Source organism: Carassius gibelio, chromosome B11 (genome assembly GCF_023724105.1).
Source record: "Carassius gibelio isolate Cgi1373 ecotype wild population from Czech Republic chromosome B11, carGib1.2-hapl.c, whole genome shotgun sequence".
Taxonomy (NCBI): Eukaryota; Metazoa; Chordata; class Actinopteri; order Cypriniformes; family Cyprinidae; genus Carassius; species Carassius gibelio.
The window spans coordinates 14,383,187-14,402,005 of NC_068406.1; the positions used below are offsets into that span (position 1 = coordinate 14,383,187).

At 37.3% G+C, this 18,819-nt stretch overlaps 1 protein-coding gene across 1 annotated transcript in view; it reads left to right on the forward strand.

Moving 5' to 3' along the window:
- Positions 1-18,597, forward strand: part of LOC127967766 (chromodomain-helicase-DNA-binding protein 5-like) — a 31,758-nt gene extending 13,161 nt beyond the window's left edge. Inside the window, exons 7-40 of the mRNA XM_052568427.1 lie at positions 270-399; positions 841-1,007; positions 1,116-1,334; positions 1,846-2,052; positions 2,165-2,376; positions 2,488-2,619; positions 3,199-3,307; positions 3,412-3,603; positions 3,684-3,884; positions 4,107-4,244; positions 4,716-4,837; positions 4,978-5,151; positions 5,266-5,407; positions 6,265-6,396; positions 6,994-7,111; positions 7,210-7,334; positions 8,228-8,474; positions 8,550-8,725; positions 10,119-10,293; positions 10,384-10,470; positions 10,706-10,794; positions 10,887-11,020; positions 12,278-12,422; positions 12,660-12,819; positions 13,558-13,637; positions 13,711-13,909; positions 13,992-14,078; positions 14,605-14,766; positions 14,932-15,040; positions 15,201-15,333; positions 15,413-15,608; positions 15,777-15,940; positions 16,036-16,162; positions 17,309-18,597. Of these exons, the coding sequence (XP_052424387.1) occupies positions 270-399; positions 841-1,007; positions 1,116-1,334; positions 1,846-2,052; positions 2,165-2,376; positions 2,488-2,619; positions 3,199-3,307; positions 3,412-3,603; positions 3,684-3,884; positions 4,107-4,244; positions 4,716-4,837; positions 4,978-5,151; positions 5,266-5,407; positions 6,265-6,396; positions 6,994-7,111; positions 7,210-7,334; positions 8,228-8,474; positions 8,550-8,725; positions 10,119-10,293; positions 10,384-10,470; positions 10,706-10,794; positions 10,887-11,020; positions 12,278-12,422; positions 12,660-12,819; positions 13,558-13,637; positions 13,711-13,909; positions 13,992-14,078; positions 14,605-14,766; positions 14,932-15,040; positions 15,201-15,333; positions 15,413-15,608; positions 15,777-15,940; positions 16,036-16,162; positions 17,309-17,436 (5,118 nt within the window). The 3' untranslated portion in view covers positions 17,437-18,597. The remainder of the gene's footprint in view (positions 1-269; positions 400-840; positions 1,008-1,115; positions 1,335-1,845; positions 2,053-2,164; positions 2,377-2,487; positions 2,620-3,198; positions 3,308-3,411; positions 3,604-3,683; positions 3,885-4,106; positions 4,245-4,715; positions 4,838-4,977; positions 5,152-5,265; positions 5,408-6,264; positions 6,397-6,993; positions 7,112-7,209; positions 7,335-8,227; positions 8,475-8,549; positions 8,726-10,118; positions 10,294-10,383; positions 10,471-10,705; positions 10,795-10,886; positions 11,021-12,277; positions 12,423-12,659; positions 12,820-13,557; positions 13,638-13,710; positions 13,910-13,991; positions 14,079-14,604; positions 14,767-14,931; positions 15,041-15,200; positions 15,334-15,412; positions 15,609-15,776; positions 15,941-16,035; positions 16,163-17,308) is intronic.
- The last annotated feature ends 222 nt before the right edge of the window (positions 18,598-18,819 follow it).

The following is an 18,819-nucleotide window of genomic DNA, read 5'->3' on the forward strand; positions in this document are numbered from 1 at the left end:
ACGCGTTCACTGAAATCTTTCTAGTGCTTAATGTGTATCACATGGAAAGATGCCCCATAGCTTTTCAGTTGAGAGAGAATCAAAACATTTTTTAGCTTTTTCCACTTCCCAGAACAATTCATGGATCATTTGTAAAGAACGATCTTCCCCATTGTTCTTGTTCCACCCAGTTTTATTGGGTTCTCATTGAAGTTGTTTGCCAAGTTATGACCTTTTCATTTTTGATGAAGACTAATTGTGCCTTTTGCATAAACTGTATTGTTACTCAGAGCGAGGAGGATTTCCTGGATGACTTTTCAGACTTTGATGACATCAGCATTCACAGTGCCTCTGTACGCTCAGACACTTCAGCGGCACCCAAAAAGAAGTCAGCCCGCCAAGGACGAAAAAAAAGAAAAAGTGAATTCACTATTATTATTATTTTTATTATTGCACTACCCTTCACAATAGTTATTTAACTATTTAGTTTCTATTAATATTTTAATTGTATATTACCATAGCCATTACTGCAGCCTTCAGTGTCACATGATCCTTCAGAAATCATTGTAATGTGCTGATTAGCTATCACAGTTGAAATCAGCTGAGCTGCTTAATATTTTTGTCAACCATGGTGCATTCTTTCAAGGATTCTATGTTCAAAAGAACAAAATCCTTGCTAAATAAAAGTACTTTTAGAGCTACTGATTCTTGAACAGTAGTGTAAGTTTAGATGACAGAATCAAAGCGTTGTTGTATTGAACTATTGTTGTTAAAACTGTGAAGTGTTTTGTATTGAAATTGTACAGCACTTCTATTCAGTAAACCATTTAGGTTTCTCTTTAAACTCTGTTGTCAATGTAGGAGAGGATGGAGACGGCTACGAGACAGACCATCAAGATTACTGTGAGGTTTGTCAGCAGGGAGGAGAGATCATTCTATGTGACACCTGTCCCAGAGCATATCACCTGGTGTGTCTGGATCCAGAACTGGAGAAAGCCCCCGAGGGCAAATGGAGCTGCCCCCACTGCGTGAGGAAATCCCTCCTTGCTTCACCACAAGCATATACTTGCAAAGATATATTCAAGACCACAGAACCTGTGCTATTCAGACTGACAGTTTACTGCCTTATCTCCCAGGAAAAAGAAGGCATTCAGTGGGAGGCCAAAGATGACGAGGAGGAGGAAGATGAGGTTGCTGGTGAGGAGGAAGATGACCACATGGAGTTCTGCAGAGTGTGTAAGGATGGGGGAGAGCTGCTGTGCTGTGACACCTGCCCTTCCTCCTACCACATCCACTGTCTCAACCCACCCCTTCCCGAAATTCCCAATGGAGAATGGCTTTGTCCACGATGCATGGTGAGAGACGTCTGCATGGGTCGGTTCAGTTAAACTCATTCTGAAGAGTTTTTAAAATAGCTGAAAATAATACTAATCTTTTAAAATGCATTTTAATGCTCATTAAGGCTCTGTTGTTTAACCAAAAATACATTCTTGTGAAATATTAATAAAATTTAAAAGTTCTGTTTTTGCATATTTTAAAATGTAATTTATTCCATTAACGGCAAAGCTGATCATTCAACAGCTCTAGTTTTCAGCGTCACATGAGCCGTCAGAAATCATTTGATGCTGATTTGCTGCTTAAGAAACATTTTTGATTATTATCAAAGCTGAAAACAGTTATGCTGCTTAATGTTTTTATGGGAACCTTGATACATTTTATATGGATTCTTTGATGAACAGAAATTTTCTTTGATGAATTTAATGCAGTTTTATGAAAAAGCATTTTGAACCTGGCTAAAATCAAACTATTAAAGCCCAAATAAAGGCATGTATTGTTTTGAACATTGTACATCCATATTTTTTCTAGTGTCCGCCGCTAAAAGGCAAAGTCCAGAAGATTCTGCATTGGGCGTGGAGCGATCCTCCTCTTCCACCTGAGGTTCCCCTTGGGCGAGATGGAGAGAAGGTGGATGGTTTGTCCAAAATGCCCCTGAAGGGTCGTCCAGAGAGGCAGCTGTTTGTCAAATGGGCTGGGCTGTCCTACTGGCACTGCTCCTGGGTCAGCGAACTACAGGTGGGATTCCCACATTCCCTCCACAGAGCCAGCTTCATTAAATCATTAAATCATACATGCTCTTTTGGCTTTTTCCTTTATATCTGATCTCTGTTGCTTTCCCTTGATGCAGTTGGAGCTATATCATGCAGTAATGTACCGTAACTACCAGCGGAAGAACGACATGGACGAACCTCCACCATACGACTATGGCTCTGGGGAGGAGGAACTTAACAGCGAGAAGAGGAGGAGCAAAGACCCTCAGTATGCAGCCATGGAGGAACGATTCTACCGTTACGGCATCAAGCCGGAGTGGATGATCATTCACCGGATCGTCAACCACAGGTATGGTGGACCACAATTACGAGCTCTAATGCAATACTTCAGACAACATATTTTCAAGCAGAAAATTATGATATAATTATATGTTTTAAGACTGTGTTGTGTAAATTTAAGTTTTGATAAGGATGGAGATGTACACTACCTGATTAAGTGGAGAGATCTGCCGTATGATCAGTGCACCTGGGAGGCTGATGACTTTGACATCCCAGATTATGACAGCTTTAAACAAGCCTACTGGGACCACAGGTAAACCATGTCATGTAGATGTCAAGTTGTTTTAAATGAGCACAAACACACATGCAGAGCTTTCCATGAAGATGGTATTAAATACTGTAGTGCCTGAAGCATTAATAAATGCATTCTTTTTAAATGGTCAGCAAAATGTTGATTCAAGCTAAATACTGTATTTTTTTATAGCTTTATTAATTTGATATAAAGCCTGCAATTTCTGCAACCATTTTTACCAAAAGACAATAAGCAGGCATCCAATTAAATAGACAGCATTTATAAAATAAAACAAAAACCTGTGCAATAATCATGCTTTCTAATCATCATCTTGATATGCCACACCTGTGAGGTTGATGAATTACCTCGCCAAAGGAGAAGTGCTCACTAACACAGATTTAGACAGGTTTGTGAACAATATTTGAGAGATATAGGCCTTTTGTGTACATAGAAAAAGTCTTAGATCTTTGAGTTCAGCTCATGAAAAATGGGAGCAAAAACAAAATTGTTGAATTTTGAATTTTTTTCAGTGTATATAAAGATTTGTGCCACATAAAAGTGTGTGAAAAGTACCATACACTCACTGACTAATTTTACCAGGAATCAGGTGCTCGGTGAAAGCCATAACCCCCTACTGTTCAGAAAGGGAAAGAACCTCAAAGAGGAAGGAAAGAGGAGAGAACCTCCACCAGACTCTCCAATTGTGGATGTGAGTGCGATATATCGCTGAATTTATTTAGCTTTATGATTTTACACTTTTTCAGTTATTTTTTCATTTATTATTCTCTCCTATTTACGTCTCATTGGTCACAGCCTACCATCAAGTTTGAACAGCAGCCATGGTACATTGATGAAACAGGGGGAACTTTGCACCCATACCAACTGGAAGGCCTGAACTGGTTGCGATTCTCTTGGGCCCAAGGAACTGACACAATCTTGGCTGATGAAATGGGGCTTGGCAAGACTGTGCAGACTATAGTGTTCCTGTACTCACTCTACAAAGAGGTCTGGGTGCCAACTGAACTTTCTTTCAAATGCATTTGAGAGAAGACGAGAACAGAGTGTAACTGAGTTGCTTGTTTCAGGGTCACTCCAAAGGACCATTTCTGGTCAGTGCGCCACTCTCCACCATCATCAACTGGGAGAGAGAGTTTGAGATGTGGGCTCCGGATTTCTACATTGTGACTTACATAGGGGACAAAGACAGCAGGGCTGTCATACGTGAGAATGAATTTACCTTCGAGGACAGCACCGTCAAATCAGGTCGCAAGGTTTTCCGCATGAAGGTGAGAGAGTGCTGTGGACTAAACTGATGGACATTGTGATGCCTAATTCTGTGTCCCATTCAAAACAGTATTTTGCACCAAAACCAAAGCTGATTTATGTCATTCTCTAACATATAACTGATTACATATTTCAGCATCCAAACAATTTAAAAAAAAACATCCTAATTTTTGAAAGGTTTCATTCAGAGGTTCGTTGTTTCTGATCAGAGTTTCTCATCACAGAAGGACACACCGATAAAGTTTCATGTCCTGCTGACGTCATATGAACTGATCACCATCGATCAGGCAGTACTTGGCTCCATTACCTGGGCCTGTTTGGTTGTGGATGAAGCCCACCGACTGAAGAATAACCAATCAAAGGTACAGAATTCAAGGAAAGATTTGTGACATCATCAAATAAATAACAGTTATGAAGAGTAAAATAAAAATAAACAGAATATATTTTAATTATGATATTTAAATATTTAATTATAATAATATTTTAGCAGATTTTTAATAGTTGAATCTCAGCCAAATATTGTCCTATCTTAACCATACATCAGTGGAAAGCTTTATTTATTCAGATGATGTATAAATCTCAATGTCAAAAAATTATTCCTTATGACTGGTTTTGTGACACACACAAACACACAAACACACACACACACACACACACACACACTTATATAATGTTTTATTTGAGGTGCATTGTTTAAGACTTTTGATTTTTTTTTTCTTGACTATATGCGGTCAAGACTTTTGACCCTACTTGATACTGTACTATTATTATTATTAATATAATAGAAATGACATGGCTACTTTATGGATTATAATCAATAAATCAATGCTCAGTTTTTCAGAATTCTGAATGGCTACAAAATCTACTATAAGCTGCTCCTGACTGGAACCCCTTTGCAGAACAATCTCGAAGAGCTTTTTCACCTGCTCAACTTTCTCACCCCGGAGCGCTTCAAGTAAGATTGCAGACTGCATGATTCACCTGGTGATTCATACTGTAGATGCGGGGCTTAGATTGGAACATGTTCTTCATAAGATTTGATGGAAGTGAATTCTATCTCCCCTTATATCCAAATGAAAATGTTGTTGTGCGCAGTAACCTGGAGGGCTTTCTGGAGGAGTTTGCAGACATCTCAAAAGAGGACCAGATTAAGAAACTACATGACCTGCTGGGGCCACACATGCTCAGGAGACTGAAGGCAGATGTGTTTAAAAACATGCCGGCAAAAACTGAGCTTATAGTGCGAGTAGAGCTCAGCCCAATGCAGAAGTCAGTCTTAAATGCTCTGTTTCTAATGCTAAATTACTGAATAAACATCAATTTATCATCACTCAGTATGTTTCCCATGCAAGATCATTTCATATATTTTTTTCTCTTTCACAGGAAATACTACAAGTTCATTTTAACACGTAACTTTGAGGCACTGAATTCCAAGGGAGGAGGGAACCAGGTGTCTCTTCTTAACATCATGATGGACTTGAAGAAATGCTGCAACCATCCCTACCTGTTTCCAGTGGCTGCAGTGGTGAGGAGGGGAGGGGAGGCCCACAGTTTATATCACTGCAGTGGTTTATTGTTAGCACATGTAATAGCAATACATCTATTTGTGAGAGAGTGTATTGTTTCTTATGTCTGCAGTGAATTTGATGCATAATACCGGCCTTATCTTACATTCTCATGTTCAAGGACAAACAGTTCTGTGATTTTGAAGCTGTTTACTCTTAGAAACATTGCCTGCTGACTATTAATGTTTGCTAAGGCAAGCGCCACTTTTGCTGTTGCTTATACTTGAAGTTAAGGGTTTATCAAAATTATAGATGTGAATATTACCCCAAATGAAGTGGCTTAGAGAGATGTGCTTTCCTGCATTAACTTACTTCACTTGGTGGATTATAAAACAAACTCATACTCACACTGGAGGGACCTTAGCCATATCTAGGAACCAGAATATCATACACACTGAGGTCTTTTGACTGGAACCTAAAACACTCAAGCAACCATATTCTACTGAGCTAAAAGACACAGATGACTAACAATTGCAAAGCAATATCATGTTAGCGTTTTGGTCTCGAGTCCCCTTTTTGTTTTCTGAGAATTTTTTTTTACGGTTGCTGCAGATGGTGTCCACTAATATACTAATCACCACTAATATATATAAAACAAATAATAATTGAAAGAGAAACTGTAATTTTGAATTTTATTTATGTTTCACAATGTGAGTGTGTTACTTTGTCCTGTATTTTTGAACAAATAAATGCAGCCTTGGTTGATTATCATAAAACCCGAAACATTTGAGCAGTCTATAATATTGTCTAAAAAACAACTTAAATATTTAATTAACATTTGTCAACTTTTATATATTTTTTATTTTTCTGTATACAGGAAGCTCCAGTCTTACCCAATGGTTCTTATGATGGCAACCTCCTGGTGAAATCCTCAGGAAAACTCACCCTGCTTCAGAAGATGCTCAAAAAACTGAAAGATGAAGGGCACAGGGTTCTCATCTTCTCTCAGGTATAGTTTATGGTACTTATTCCCTCTTTTAGAGCTTAGAATACCCTGTGAATAAAAACAACAACAACAAAAAAACTTAAATATGTGGCGGTCTTGCCTTTATTTCAGTGGAAGATTAATTAATTCGATGGTAAACTGTGAATAGAAAATAAGATCGGAGCTCATTCATCTTTTAAATGGAGTTGACAAATGGAAAGGCGGGGCCTATATTTATCTCCGCTTTATTGTTTAGTCCTTAGACTCTTTTCCCTCCCATTTTAAATTGCCTGTGGAATCTCTGCCTCCATTAATTTGATGAATGGCACAGGTAAAGGGAGGGTGTCTCGACCATTTTGCCACCCTTTTATTTCCCAAGTGCTTGAAAATAACCACACATATTAATGTTATTGCGTGTTGTATGTTTAAGTCCTTTAAACTTGATTAAAGAGGAGGGTTGTGTTTCTGTCCCCTCTCATTGTTGTATTGTGCAAAGATGGAATTCAGTATGAGCTGGCCAGCTGAGTTTGCTTAACATTTTGCTGCCATTTATCCCTTTGTTGGACCTCTCTGTTATCCTCCTGTTTGTGTCTTATCCTGCACTGTTGATCCCTTTCTCAGATGACAAAGATGCTAGATCTGCTAGAGGACTTCCTGGAGTTTGAGGGTTATAAATACGAGCGTATTGATGGGGGCATCACAGGGGGGCTGCGACAGGAGGCCATCGATCGCTTTAACGGTGAGGATGCCAGCAGTGAAGCCGCAGTGATGTCTGTGTGTGGGGGGGATAGTGGATACTAAGGCATTCATACTGACTGTCTGTCACCCTGTGTGAAGCACCCGGGGCTCAGCAGTTCTGTTTTCTACTGTCTACACGTGCTGGAGGATTGGGTATCAATCTGGCAACCGCAGACACAGTGATCATATATGACTCTGACTGGAACCCTCACAATGATATTCAGGTATTGCAAACACCAGTGCTGGGAAAGCTACTTTGAACGGTGACTTATAATTTAAAGTAGTTAATGTACTATTTTAGGAAGTATTTAGCTGGACTACAAGCTTCTTACAAAATGTAGCTACAGTAAAAAAACAAGTAATATATGTAAAATACATTTATTTCATACAAAGTATAGTTCAAATCTTTTAACACACACACACACACACACACACACACACACACATATATATATATATATATATATATATACTAACATATCACTCAAGACTTACTGATGTAAAAATTATAATTACACTTTTTTTGGAGTACTGCTTGTGCACAATGCACATTTCTTAATATTAAGTCTAAAATGTGTTTTAATGTCCCTGTATTGATGGAGACTGTCTCTTTAAATAATATCGGCCTTTAAATACAATATATTTAAAGTGCACCTGAAGTACACTTGCAATAGTTCCACTTTAGCACAATCAAATATACTACATTGTATCTTTAATTGGACCATGTCACTACTTCCGCACAATTAAAGTGCACAAAGTACAAAATGAATTGTTCAAATTTATAGCAGACTTTAGGTATACAAGTTTAAAATATCTAAAGTGCAATTGCAGGTTATTTTTTATTAAGTACATAAATATTTACATTATTTGTAGTATACTTAGCATTAAATTAATGTATTTCAAATCCATTTTAGTAAATTGATTTTTCACTAGGGTGAAGCTGTTTGAAGTGAAGTATGTATGTGTGTGTGTGATACAGTGTGTTATATATAGACATTATATTAAAAACTACGATGCTATGTTTATCTATAGCTCTATTACTTAATCATTGATTTTATTTTTCTTGTTTTTCTTTCACTTTTTCCTCTTCATCTGTCTTTTCTCTTTGTCCTTGCAGGCATTTAGCAGGGCACATCGTATCGGGCAAAATAAAAAGGTGATGATCTATCGCTTTGTAACTCGGGCATCCGTAGAGGAGCGTATTACCCAGGTAGCCAAGCGAAAGATGATGTTAACCCATCTGGTGGTGCGTCCCGGCTTGGGGTCCAAGACGGGCTCCATGTCCAAACAGGAACTAGACGACATCCTCAAGTTTGGCACTGAGGAGCTTTTTAAAGATGACGTTGAAGCCGCCAGAGCGATGGGTGAGCTGAAGTGGTTTACGATAAACATTTTGACACTTTGTGGATTCCGGTAGTTCATGTCCTAAATCTCTTCAGCGGGAGATAATAAAGAAGGAGAGGAGGGCAGTGTGATCCACTACGATGATAACGCCATATCCAAACTGCTGGACCGTAGCCAGGATGCCACCGAAGACACAGAGATCCAGAACATGAACGAGTACCTGAGCTCATTCAAGGTGGCTCAGTATGTTGTGAGAGAGGAGGATGGAGAGGTGAGATACAGATGCTTACTGCGTGTTCCTCATGCCTTTATCTAATAAACAAGGGATCAAAGATGGATGTTAGTCAAACCTTTCAAAATGAATACCTTAGACTACCTTTTCTTTCACTCTTATATGTTCAAGAAGGCATAGCCAATCAAGTTTCAGATTTTTTTTTTTTTTTTTTTTTTTTTACAAAAGCTTCTTAAACTGTTGTTTTGTTAACAGAGATATTATTGTGTTTAGGGGCAGCGGGACTTTGGCTTTGCTCAGATTTCAGACAAAAAGCTTCCGATGCAATGTTTAACCCCTTTTATTTTATTTTTTTTACATTTTACCTGATGCATGCACTACTATTAAAAAGTTTGGGGTCTGTACAGTTTTTTCTAGAGACATTAATAACATGCATTAGGATGCATTAAATCGTAAATATGTTTATAATGTTGTAGAAGATTTATATTTATATTTTAACTTTCTGTTCTTTTCAAGTATGCTGGGAAAAAAATATACCACATTTAGCAGCACAGCTGTTTCCAACTTTGATTATAAGAAGAAATCAGAATATAAGAATAATTTCTGATGCTAAAATGATGCTGAAAATTCCACTTTACCATCACAGGAAGGTTAAAATGTATAAAAAAAAATATTAAGTTGTAATAAGTTTGTATTTTATCAAATAAGTCTAACCAATAATTTCAAAAACATTTAAAAATCATATGCGGTATGTAATATCCTACAAAGGACACAAGAATGTGTACGAATGTGCTCATTTTGACTCTCTTTTTCTATTTTTGTGACATTCACTAGTGAATGCTGAGTGAGTGTCAGCCACTTTGGACATGAATGTGAAAAATATTGCTTGTTCTCTTATGCGTCTGAAGGGAAATGCCATTATAGACATGGGCAAAAGCTAAATTTCTAATTTTCCATCCTCATTTCATACTGACAGCGATTCCTGGAAATCTTCTGGGATTGTGCTGGTGCTAACATCCACACTATAGCAACCCATGTAGATGCACAGGTCACATTTTGTGGATTTGTGTGAATTTGTATAGAGCATAGTATACTATGCTTTGAATTACCTATATGCATTATTGAATAATTCAGTATAATATCAATGTATTGTTAATCATCTGTTACCATAACTGTACTATTGTACCAACACAGTCCTTTTTGTAAGGGATCTGTCTGTGTTGAAAAAAAAAAAACCTGCATTATGAAGGAAAAGCTTCATCCAACTTCATAATGGGACTAAATATTTACAAAAAAGTAATTATATTATGTCATATACAAATCCCAGATGTTTAGTATTATTGTTGGTATACAATAAATATAATTAGATTACTTGAAGTCAATAACAGGCCTGTGATAAATGATCTGCATTTGTATGTGTGTGTTCCTGCAGGAAGAGGTCCAGAGGGAGATTATTAAGCAGGAAGAGAATGTTGATCCAGACTACTGGGAGAAGCTCTTGAGGCACCATTACGAGCAACAGCAGGAGGATTTGGCACGGAACCTGGGCAAAGGGAAACGCATCCGCAAACAGGTCAACTATAATGACGCCTCTCAGGAGGACCAAGGTACCCGAACACAGATGCTGACTGTGCTATAACGCAGCACAAAGCTGTGCATATGAGTTTACAAACATTCCATCTCAATCCTGTTCTCAGAGTGGCAGGATGATCTTTCAGATAATCAATCTGAGTACTCCGTCGGGTCCGAGGATGAGGATGAAGATTTTGAGGAACGTCCTGAAGGTAGGCATCATTATATACTGTATGTATAAACACACACACACACACACACTCTAATGTTTAAAACTTTGGCGTCAGTGTGATTTTTGAAGAAATATATAATTATATTCAGCAATTTATTTCACATAATATTTTACATTTGTATTAAATAAGAGTAGCCTTGATGAGCATAAGAGACTTCTTTCAAAAACATAACAAAATCTTACTGACTTTCGTTGTACTTGGTACACACCTCAAGGAGGACGCAGACATTCTCGCAGACAGTTGAGGAGCGATCGGGACAAACCATTGCCTCCGTTGCTGGCTAGAGTTAGTGGAAACATAGAGGTAAATCTTCTTACAATATTGTGAAAAGAGAGAGTTTGTGCTTAATTCTTTGCTTCAGGTGAAGCTTTGGTTATTTACCTTTGGGATTTCAGGTTTTGGGATTTAACGCCCGGCAGCGGAAAGCCTTCCTGAATGCAATTATGCGCTGGGGTATGCCCCCACAAGATGCCTTCAACTCTCACTGGCTGGTCCGTGACCTGAGAGGGAAAAGTGAGAAAGAGTTCAGGTATGTGTGTGTTTCTCTGTTATAGTTTGTGTGTGTGTATATTTATACATGACATGACATTTTCACCAGATGTCGGTAACAATCCAAGTAGTTCATACATAGAAAGAAAACAATACAAATACGTTCAAAAAATAAGTTCTGTGTAATAAAATGAAAAAGACCCAGGGAAAATTATTGAGCTTAAATTTAATTAATATTTCGTACAAAAGCTTTTGTTGTTAATGACCACTTCAAGATGCCTCCTGTATGGAGAAACTAGTCACATTCATTTGTCAGGTCTGATTTTGGCCCATTCTTTCACACAAACAGTCTTGAAATCTTGAAGGTTCTGTGGGCCTCATGAACTCTGATCATTAGTTTCATTCTAGCAGCTTTATTTTCTTTCTCTGAAACCAGTTGAGAGTTCCCTTGGCTATGTGTTTGGGATCTTTGTCACACTGAAATGTCTATCCTTGTTTTCTATCGATCCTCTTAAATGTCTATCCTCTTAAAAAAAACTCTTCTGATAATTCTTTTTACTCAAAAAATCTTGCGAGGAGCACCTCGTTGCCTGTTTATGATGAAGTAATGTTCTTTCCACTTCCGGATTATGGCCCCAACAAGTGCTCACTGGAACATTCAGAAGTATAGAAGTCCATCCAATGCCATCAGTATGTTTTTCAACAATAAGGTTTCGAAGGTCTTGAGAGAGCTCTTTGCTTTTACCCATCATGAAATTTTCCTTGTGTGACACGTTGGCCATGAAACACATTTTTATAGGCCATCACTTGGGACTGAACCAACTGATATTAATTTCCACTGACAAGGGGCAGGATTGCTTTCTAATTACTGATAGATTTTTGCTGGTGTCTTTGCTTTCCATTTCTTTTTGCACCTCCCTTTCTTCATGTGTTCAATAATTTTTCCTGTGTCATTCCACTTTATTATACATAACTTAATTTCTGAATGTATTTGTATTGCTTTCTTTGTATGTATGCATTTCTTGGGTGCATCTGGTGAAAATTTCATGTCAACAGCACGTTTAGAAATATATTTACTGCGAAAAATGGTAACATGTTCAATACTTTACCCACTGTGTGTGTGTGTGTGTATATATATATCATTTATTAATTTAATAATTTTTATAATACACTAAATTTATAAAATAAATAAATAAATTATTTTAATAAATTATTAAATAAAATTAATAAAAAAATTTTTTACTTAAATGTTTTTTTTTTTTACATTGTCATTCATCGGTCTTTGTGTGTTTTTCAGGGCTTATGTATCTCTGTTCATGAGGCACCTGTGTGAGCCAGGGGCAGATGGAGCAGAGACATTTGCAGATGGAGTCCCGAGGGAAGGCCTATCCCGCCAACATGTTCTCACCCGGATCGGTGTCATGTCTCTGGTCCGCAAGAAGGTGATGAACTACTTACTGCATTTTATGAGCACTGGTTTTTTACTTTGATGGATAAATATCTAATTTGTTGGTTTGTTTATTTATGATTAATTAAAATTATGTACTTTAACATTCTATGGCATTATGCACGTGATTGAACATTTGTAAAAAATAATATTTATAAAAGAATAAAATTGCAGCTTGAATTTGATTAAATTTGACATAAAACACTCTACCGATATGTGAATGTGTGTATAGGTTCAGGAGTTTGAGCATGTGAATGGGAAGTTTAGTACACCGGATTTGATTCCTGTGGGATTGGAGCTGAAAAAACTTACAGAAAGTGTCTCGTCGGACCCCAGTACGCCTGTTCCTGCCAGTCCGGTTCCGACTCAACCCAGCACACCTGTTCCTTCAGGTGTGTGAAAGTGTGTGTGTGTGTGTGTGTGTTAGGGCTGGGTAAAAATTTCTCATTTTTAATCGATTCTCATTTTTACGAAACATTATTGATTCTTAAATCCCAAAAATCGAAAAGTCTGTTTTCAGTTAACGAATGGAACAATGTAGCGTGCCTCCCATCCAATAAATCACTGTAAGCTTTGTGTTTTGTTACTTTTTATATGAAACAAAGTCTCAGATTTCAAATTCTGTCATTTTGTTTTACAATGTTCACTCAATCAGTGTTTCAACCACAGAAGGAAGTCAATAAATCTGCTTGTTAACAGCTGAATGTCACGCAACATCGTATTTAATCATCATTTTACTGAATATATGCACCATATGACATATTCATTAGCATTTTTACTGTTTATTTATTCTATAATCTGTCAAGTTTTTATGACCGCCACCATTTAAATGTTTATATTTCAAAAAGCTAATTGGAGAAGAAATATAATTATGTAATTGTAAAGTTAGTATTATCTTATTAGTAACAACCTGACTCATTAGTTTTATATTTTTCCTTGAGAAAATATGCCATAAATTGTCCCTGATATGTATCCAGAATAATTGAATCAAATCGAAATGGAATCACAGACTTGGGAATCAAAAGCAAATTGATTAATGAACTTTATCCCAAAACCCAGCCCTAGTGTGTGTGCGTATGTCCACGACTGGTTGTTTGTGGTTAACTGGACAGTAACATTTGTTTTTACAGAAAAGACAGAGTCAGTGTCCGGTTCTCAAGAAGACAAGGAGATTACAGAACCAGAGAGTACCAAATCCCTGGACCCTGAGGTCAGACTGAAGTCATCCAAAAATATCTTCTTCTTTTTTTCTTGTCCTTATTAAAATCTATATCTGCTTACAGCAGCCAGTTATGCCAGAACCCTCCACAGCACCAGAGAAGACCAGTGAGGCAGAAGAACCAAAAAGCGGAAGTCCAGAAGGAAAAGTAATGGAAGAGAGTGAGAAGAATGACACCCCTATTGTCCATTCAGAGCCATCGTCCAATCAACCACAGCCGCCCAGTAAGCCTAGTGAGCAGTCATCCAATCAGACACCTTCAGGTGAGGGTTCTAGACCATGCATATTATTCTATAAAATATTTCTCTCAATAAACAAAATATTAAAATATTTTGTTTATTCAAGACTGTGGTAAAGAGAAAGAAACGTCTTCGGAGAGAGCGGAAAATAAACCCAGCCCAGCAAAAATAGATGATAAGGAGCAAAAACCAGGTCAGTATTTGTTCATTGTGTTTCCAGATATAGAATAAAAGGAGCGGTCGAGATTCCAGATCCATTTTATCTTCAGACTGGCACCTTAAAAAAACATAACATAAACATAAACAAAACTAAATGGGTACAAAACTGTACCTAAACCTTTTTTAACAAATGTAAATGTCAGAAAAAGGAGGTGCTTAAACTTCAGATGTTTGTTGCACAGATCCCCTGTTATCAAATTATTTTTGTTTAGATAACTTCTTTCAGATTTTTGTATTTTTACAGCATTAAAAATTAAACAGACATCCTAATTAAATAGTCAAAATTTAGAAAATAAACATATATTTGATAAATGATCAAATAAAAATATATAAAATAAAGTTGTTTTTTTATAAATGTAAAAAACGTTTTTTGACAAAAAATGTGTGTTTGACAAAATGTGTGTAAAAATTGGAAGGAGATTTCTATGTCAGTTTAATAATAAAAAGTGAACCGAATAAAAAATAAAAAGTACCACCCACTTCTGTGTCAAACTGTGTAGTTTCTGAAGCCATTCCTGATGATGTAAAATCTGAAGGCCCTCCTGAGAACCAACTGAATGGAGAGAAAGACTCAAGGGACGACGTGGATGAGAGCCACAGAGATGATAAGAACAGCGTCAAGACTCGTTTCATGTTTAACATCGCAGATGGAGGATTCACAGGTGAGTTGTAGTCTTATTGACGATGTTCTGATTTGCTGTCTCGCTTCAACGGTGTGTCAACACATCGGTTACGTATTGAATCATGGACAGCAGATGAAAAATTCTGGTGAATGATAGGAGAGATCAAGAATGCATGGATGTGCATGAGTGTTTACGTGTTTTCAGAATTGCACACGCTATGGCAGAACGAGGAGCGCGCAGCTGTATCATCTGGCAAAATGTACGACATCTGGCACCGTCGCCATGACTACTGGCTGCTAGCTGGCATCGTAACGTATCCTCACTGTTCCTTCCATTGCGCATTTGAGCTGTCTTATTATTCCTTTAATCATTTCAACAACAACAACAAAAAATCTTCAGGTTGTGAGCTTCATTGTAATTGTGAGTAAAGTATTTTCAGTATATGAAGCAAATCCTTAACCAGGTGCTCTCAGACATGGCTATGCCCGCTGGCAGGACATTCAGAACGACCCACGGTACGCCATCCTCAATGAGCCTTTCAAGACTGAAATGCACAAAGGGAACTACTTAGAAATGAAGAATAAATTTCTTGCCAGACGTTTTAAGGTACAAGTTACAAGTGTGTTTTATTGGAATCCATTCAAAATAGACTTTTATATTCACACATTCTTCATCCACATTTTAGCTCCTGGAACAGGCTTTGGTAATTGAGGAGCAGCTTCGGCGTGCGGCATACCTGAATATGACTCAGGATCCCGGTCACCACGCCATGGCCCTCAACACACGTTTCGCAGAGGTGGAGTGCCTGGCTGAGTCCCATCAGCACCTCTCCAAAGAGTCACTGGCTGGTAACAAGCCAGCCAATGCTGTGCTGCACAAAGGTCATTTTCTAAAAATATAATAAACACCCTGATGCTTGGAACTGCCCCATGTTGCTTGCTGTTCATAACAATAGCTTGATCAACCGAACAGAAACTAAATGTACATTTAAAAAAAAAAAAAAAAAAGTTAAAAACAGTTTTCTTTGTTGTTCACTGGTGTTGTTTCAGTGTTGAATCAGCTGGAGGAACTGTTAAGCGATATGAAGGCTGATGTGACGCGGTTGCCCTCCATGCTTTCGCGGGTCCCACCCGTGTCCGCCCGGCTCCAGATGTCCGAGCGGGGCATCCTCAGCAGACTCACCAGCCGGGGCAACGAGCCGCCACCTCAGCAGGTCAGCGTCACACGTCTTTTGCCATATGTGCAATCCATATAAGATGAATAATAGAGGGTCCTCATATAAGAATGTTCTGTTTCATCTCCCCTCAGCCTTTCCCTCAGGGCTCTTTCGGCTGTTCTCAGATGTATAATAGTGGTTTCGCCGGAGGGTTCCGTGGACCTGGAGGCACTGCGATGGTGAACTACAGCCAGATGCCCCTGGGGCCGTACGTCAGCGGTTAGTGGCCTATATTAGCTTTGAAATGAAGAGCACATAATAATCAAAAACCTAGTGGTCTGGTTAAAGGAACAGTACACTAAAAAATGAACAGTTTTTCAACATTTAAGGCCTGTTCTCACCAAGACAATAACTATAAAGATAACTATAGCGATAACTGTATGAACATCCACTCCAAAGCACAATATATTGCAGTATGTGCGTATTATTCTGGAATGTGCATTTGAAAAATTACTAGTGAGTGCTCTTCCCTCAACCTGAAAATATTTTAATTGATGTTTTTATGGATTTTTATGCACTGTAATGTATGTTTTTTGTATGTTTCTCAGGAGATATTAATTCTCCTGTCAGGTTGTAGTTGAAAATAAAAACTTGTCTGGTTAAAGGTTAAATAAATAAAATCAACGATTACATTCTGTTTATTATATGTATGTGTTGTGTTTGTTGTAGTAGTTGCATGGACTCTTCTTTTACATTTAAAATTATTATTAAAATGATGTTTTTGTTATTGTAGTTATTGTCGTTGGTGAGTACGGGCCTTTACTCGTCTTCGTGCCATTCCAAACATTTTGAAAAATGCCCACAGAATTTTCAAAATATCTTTTTGAATATCTTTTATCTGTGTTCTGCAGAAGGAGCTGGTTTATCCGAAACAGATGACACCAACAGTAAACTAGTGCACAGATATCTACAGTACATCAATCTCTAGTTTGTTACCAAGGGAACTTTCGGAGATTCTGTGATTAGTTTTTTTTTTTGTTATTGTTAAATAAAATTAAAACTACTGAATTTAAATAAATATTAACTGAAATTAATGTTTATACTAAAATTACTTAAACTAATACAAAAGTACGTAACAAATTACTAAAACTAGAATTAAAATATCATGAAAAAAGCTAAATCAAAATATTAATACGATGAAATTACTAAATGACGAAATTACTAAATTACACATGACGAAATTAATAAAAATATCAAGACAAAAGCTAAATCAAAACGATAATGCATTCTATAATAGCATACAAATAATACTAATATAACACTGTGGGCAAGCAGTCTGAGAATAAGATTTAGCTGACTGAGAAAGTCATTAAATAGATTAATACTGTATATAGAAATTTTATTCTTCTGTTTACTTCTTCTTAGTGTCCTCAAACGGACCTCCGGGCCCAAGCAGTCACCTAGAGAAGAAGACCAATGATGCTCTGCGAGATGTGGCCACACCTGATCTGAAATCAGGCAAACCTAGTGATGTTATATGCATTGAGGACTAGCACGCAGCCATTCCGTACTCTTTCTGTACAATAGGACAGAACTGTGGAGAACTCCTCCAAACGATAAATATTAAACAGCAAACCTTATCATTTGCACTTTTGTCTTTCAGAATCTATACTTGTACGCACCTGTAAGTTTTATTCAGCAGAGTTCAGTTTTTTTTCTTATTTTTCAACTTCTACAAATATCTTGTTCAGTTACTAAGGACGCTTATGAAGAGGGCACCATTGTTTTATTTTTATTTTTTTTATTATAATTATTATTTTTACATCATGGCTGGTTTTTCTTGGCCATGAAGATTTTTTCTTCTCTGCTAACAATGAGCCATCTGGAGGTGCAACTAGTTTCTGGCCAGCCTGTGCTTTGCTCCTGACTATGCTCATGGACTGTGTATCGTTGCTGCCCCTGCAGGTTATTGCTGTGTAGTGCATCTAAAGACAGAATAGTGCAATGACAAAGATGATTTTACAGTACGTCACCACTCATGTTTCCTTTTTCAGTTGTTCTGAATTGTTTTTTTTAAGTTTAAATTCCTCTTTGAAGAGAAAAAGAGCATTGACCATGAATGTTAAAAAATTCTTTACATTATGAAAAAAGAGTGTACACTTAAAATTATCAGTATCCTAAGATCATAAGAGCTGCCTTGTGTTAAATCACATGGAGTACTAAATAATACTCACTATAAAAAATGACAGATTGCACCACAGTATGGATAGAGTATGGAATTACATTTGCTTCAATAAAAATGAATGAAACGTTATAAACCTGAACGTAACTTTTTCAGAAACTATCAAAAATATGCCATTACAAAAGAAGAAAAACACAATGAAAATGAAAAAAATTAACACAGTTGCACAAATGTAACGGGCTCTTCAAATATGCTTCATTTTTGTTAATGGTTTTCAAAGATTCGTTTTCGCTGATCGTGGATTCTTGAATGCATTGCCACAGATTTCGCTTTTGCTTCGCAGTTTTTCATTTCAGTGCGAGCCACTGAGTGACGTCTGTACTTCCCGGTCAGAGAGCACCTGTCCATCAAAAGCTGACTATCGAATCAGAGTAGATCACTGTTAGCCCCGCCCCCACGAGAGGTTTGTGTCAAAACTCCAAACTGCAAAGCAAAAGCGAAATCTGTGGCAATGCATTCAGAATCCACGATCAGCGAAAACGAATCTTAGAAAAACATTAACAAAAATGAAGCATATTTGAAGAGCCTGTTACATTTGTGTGACTGAGATCATTTTTCTTCTTTTGTAATGGCATATGTTTGATAATTTCTGAAAAAGTTACGTTCAGTTTTATAAAGTTACGTTCATTATTATTGAACTAAATGTAATTCAATAATAGAGCAGTATTAAATCAATGGCAAATGAAATGTTTCA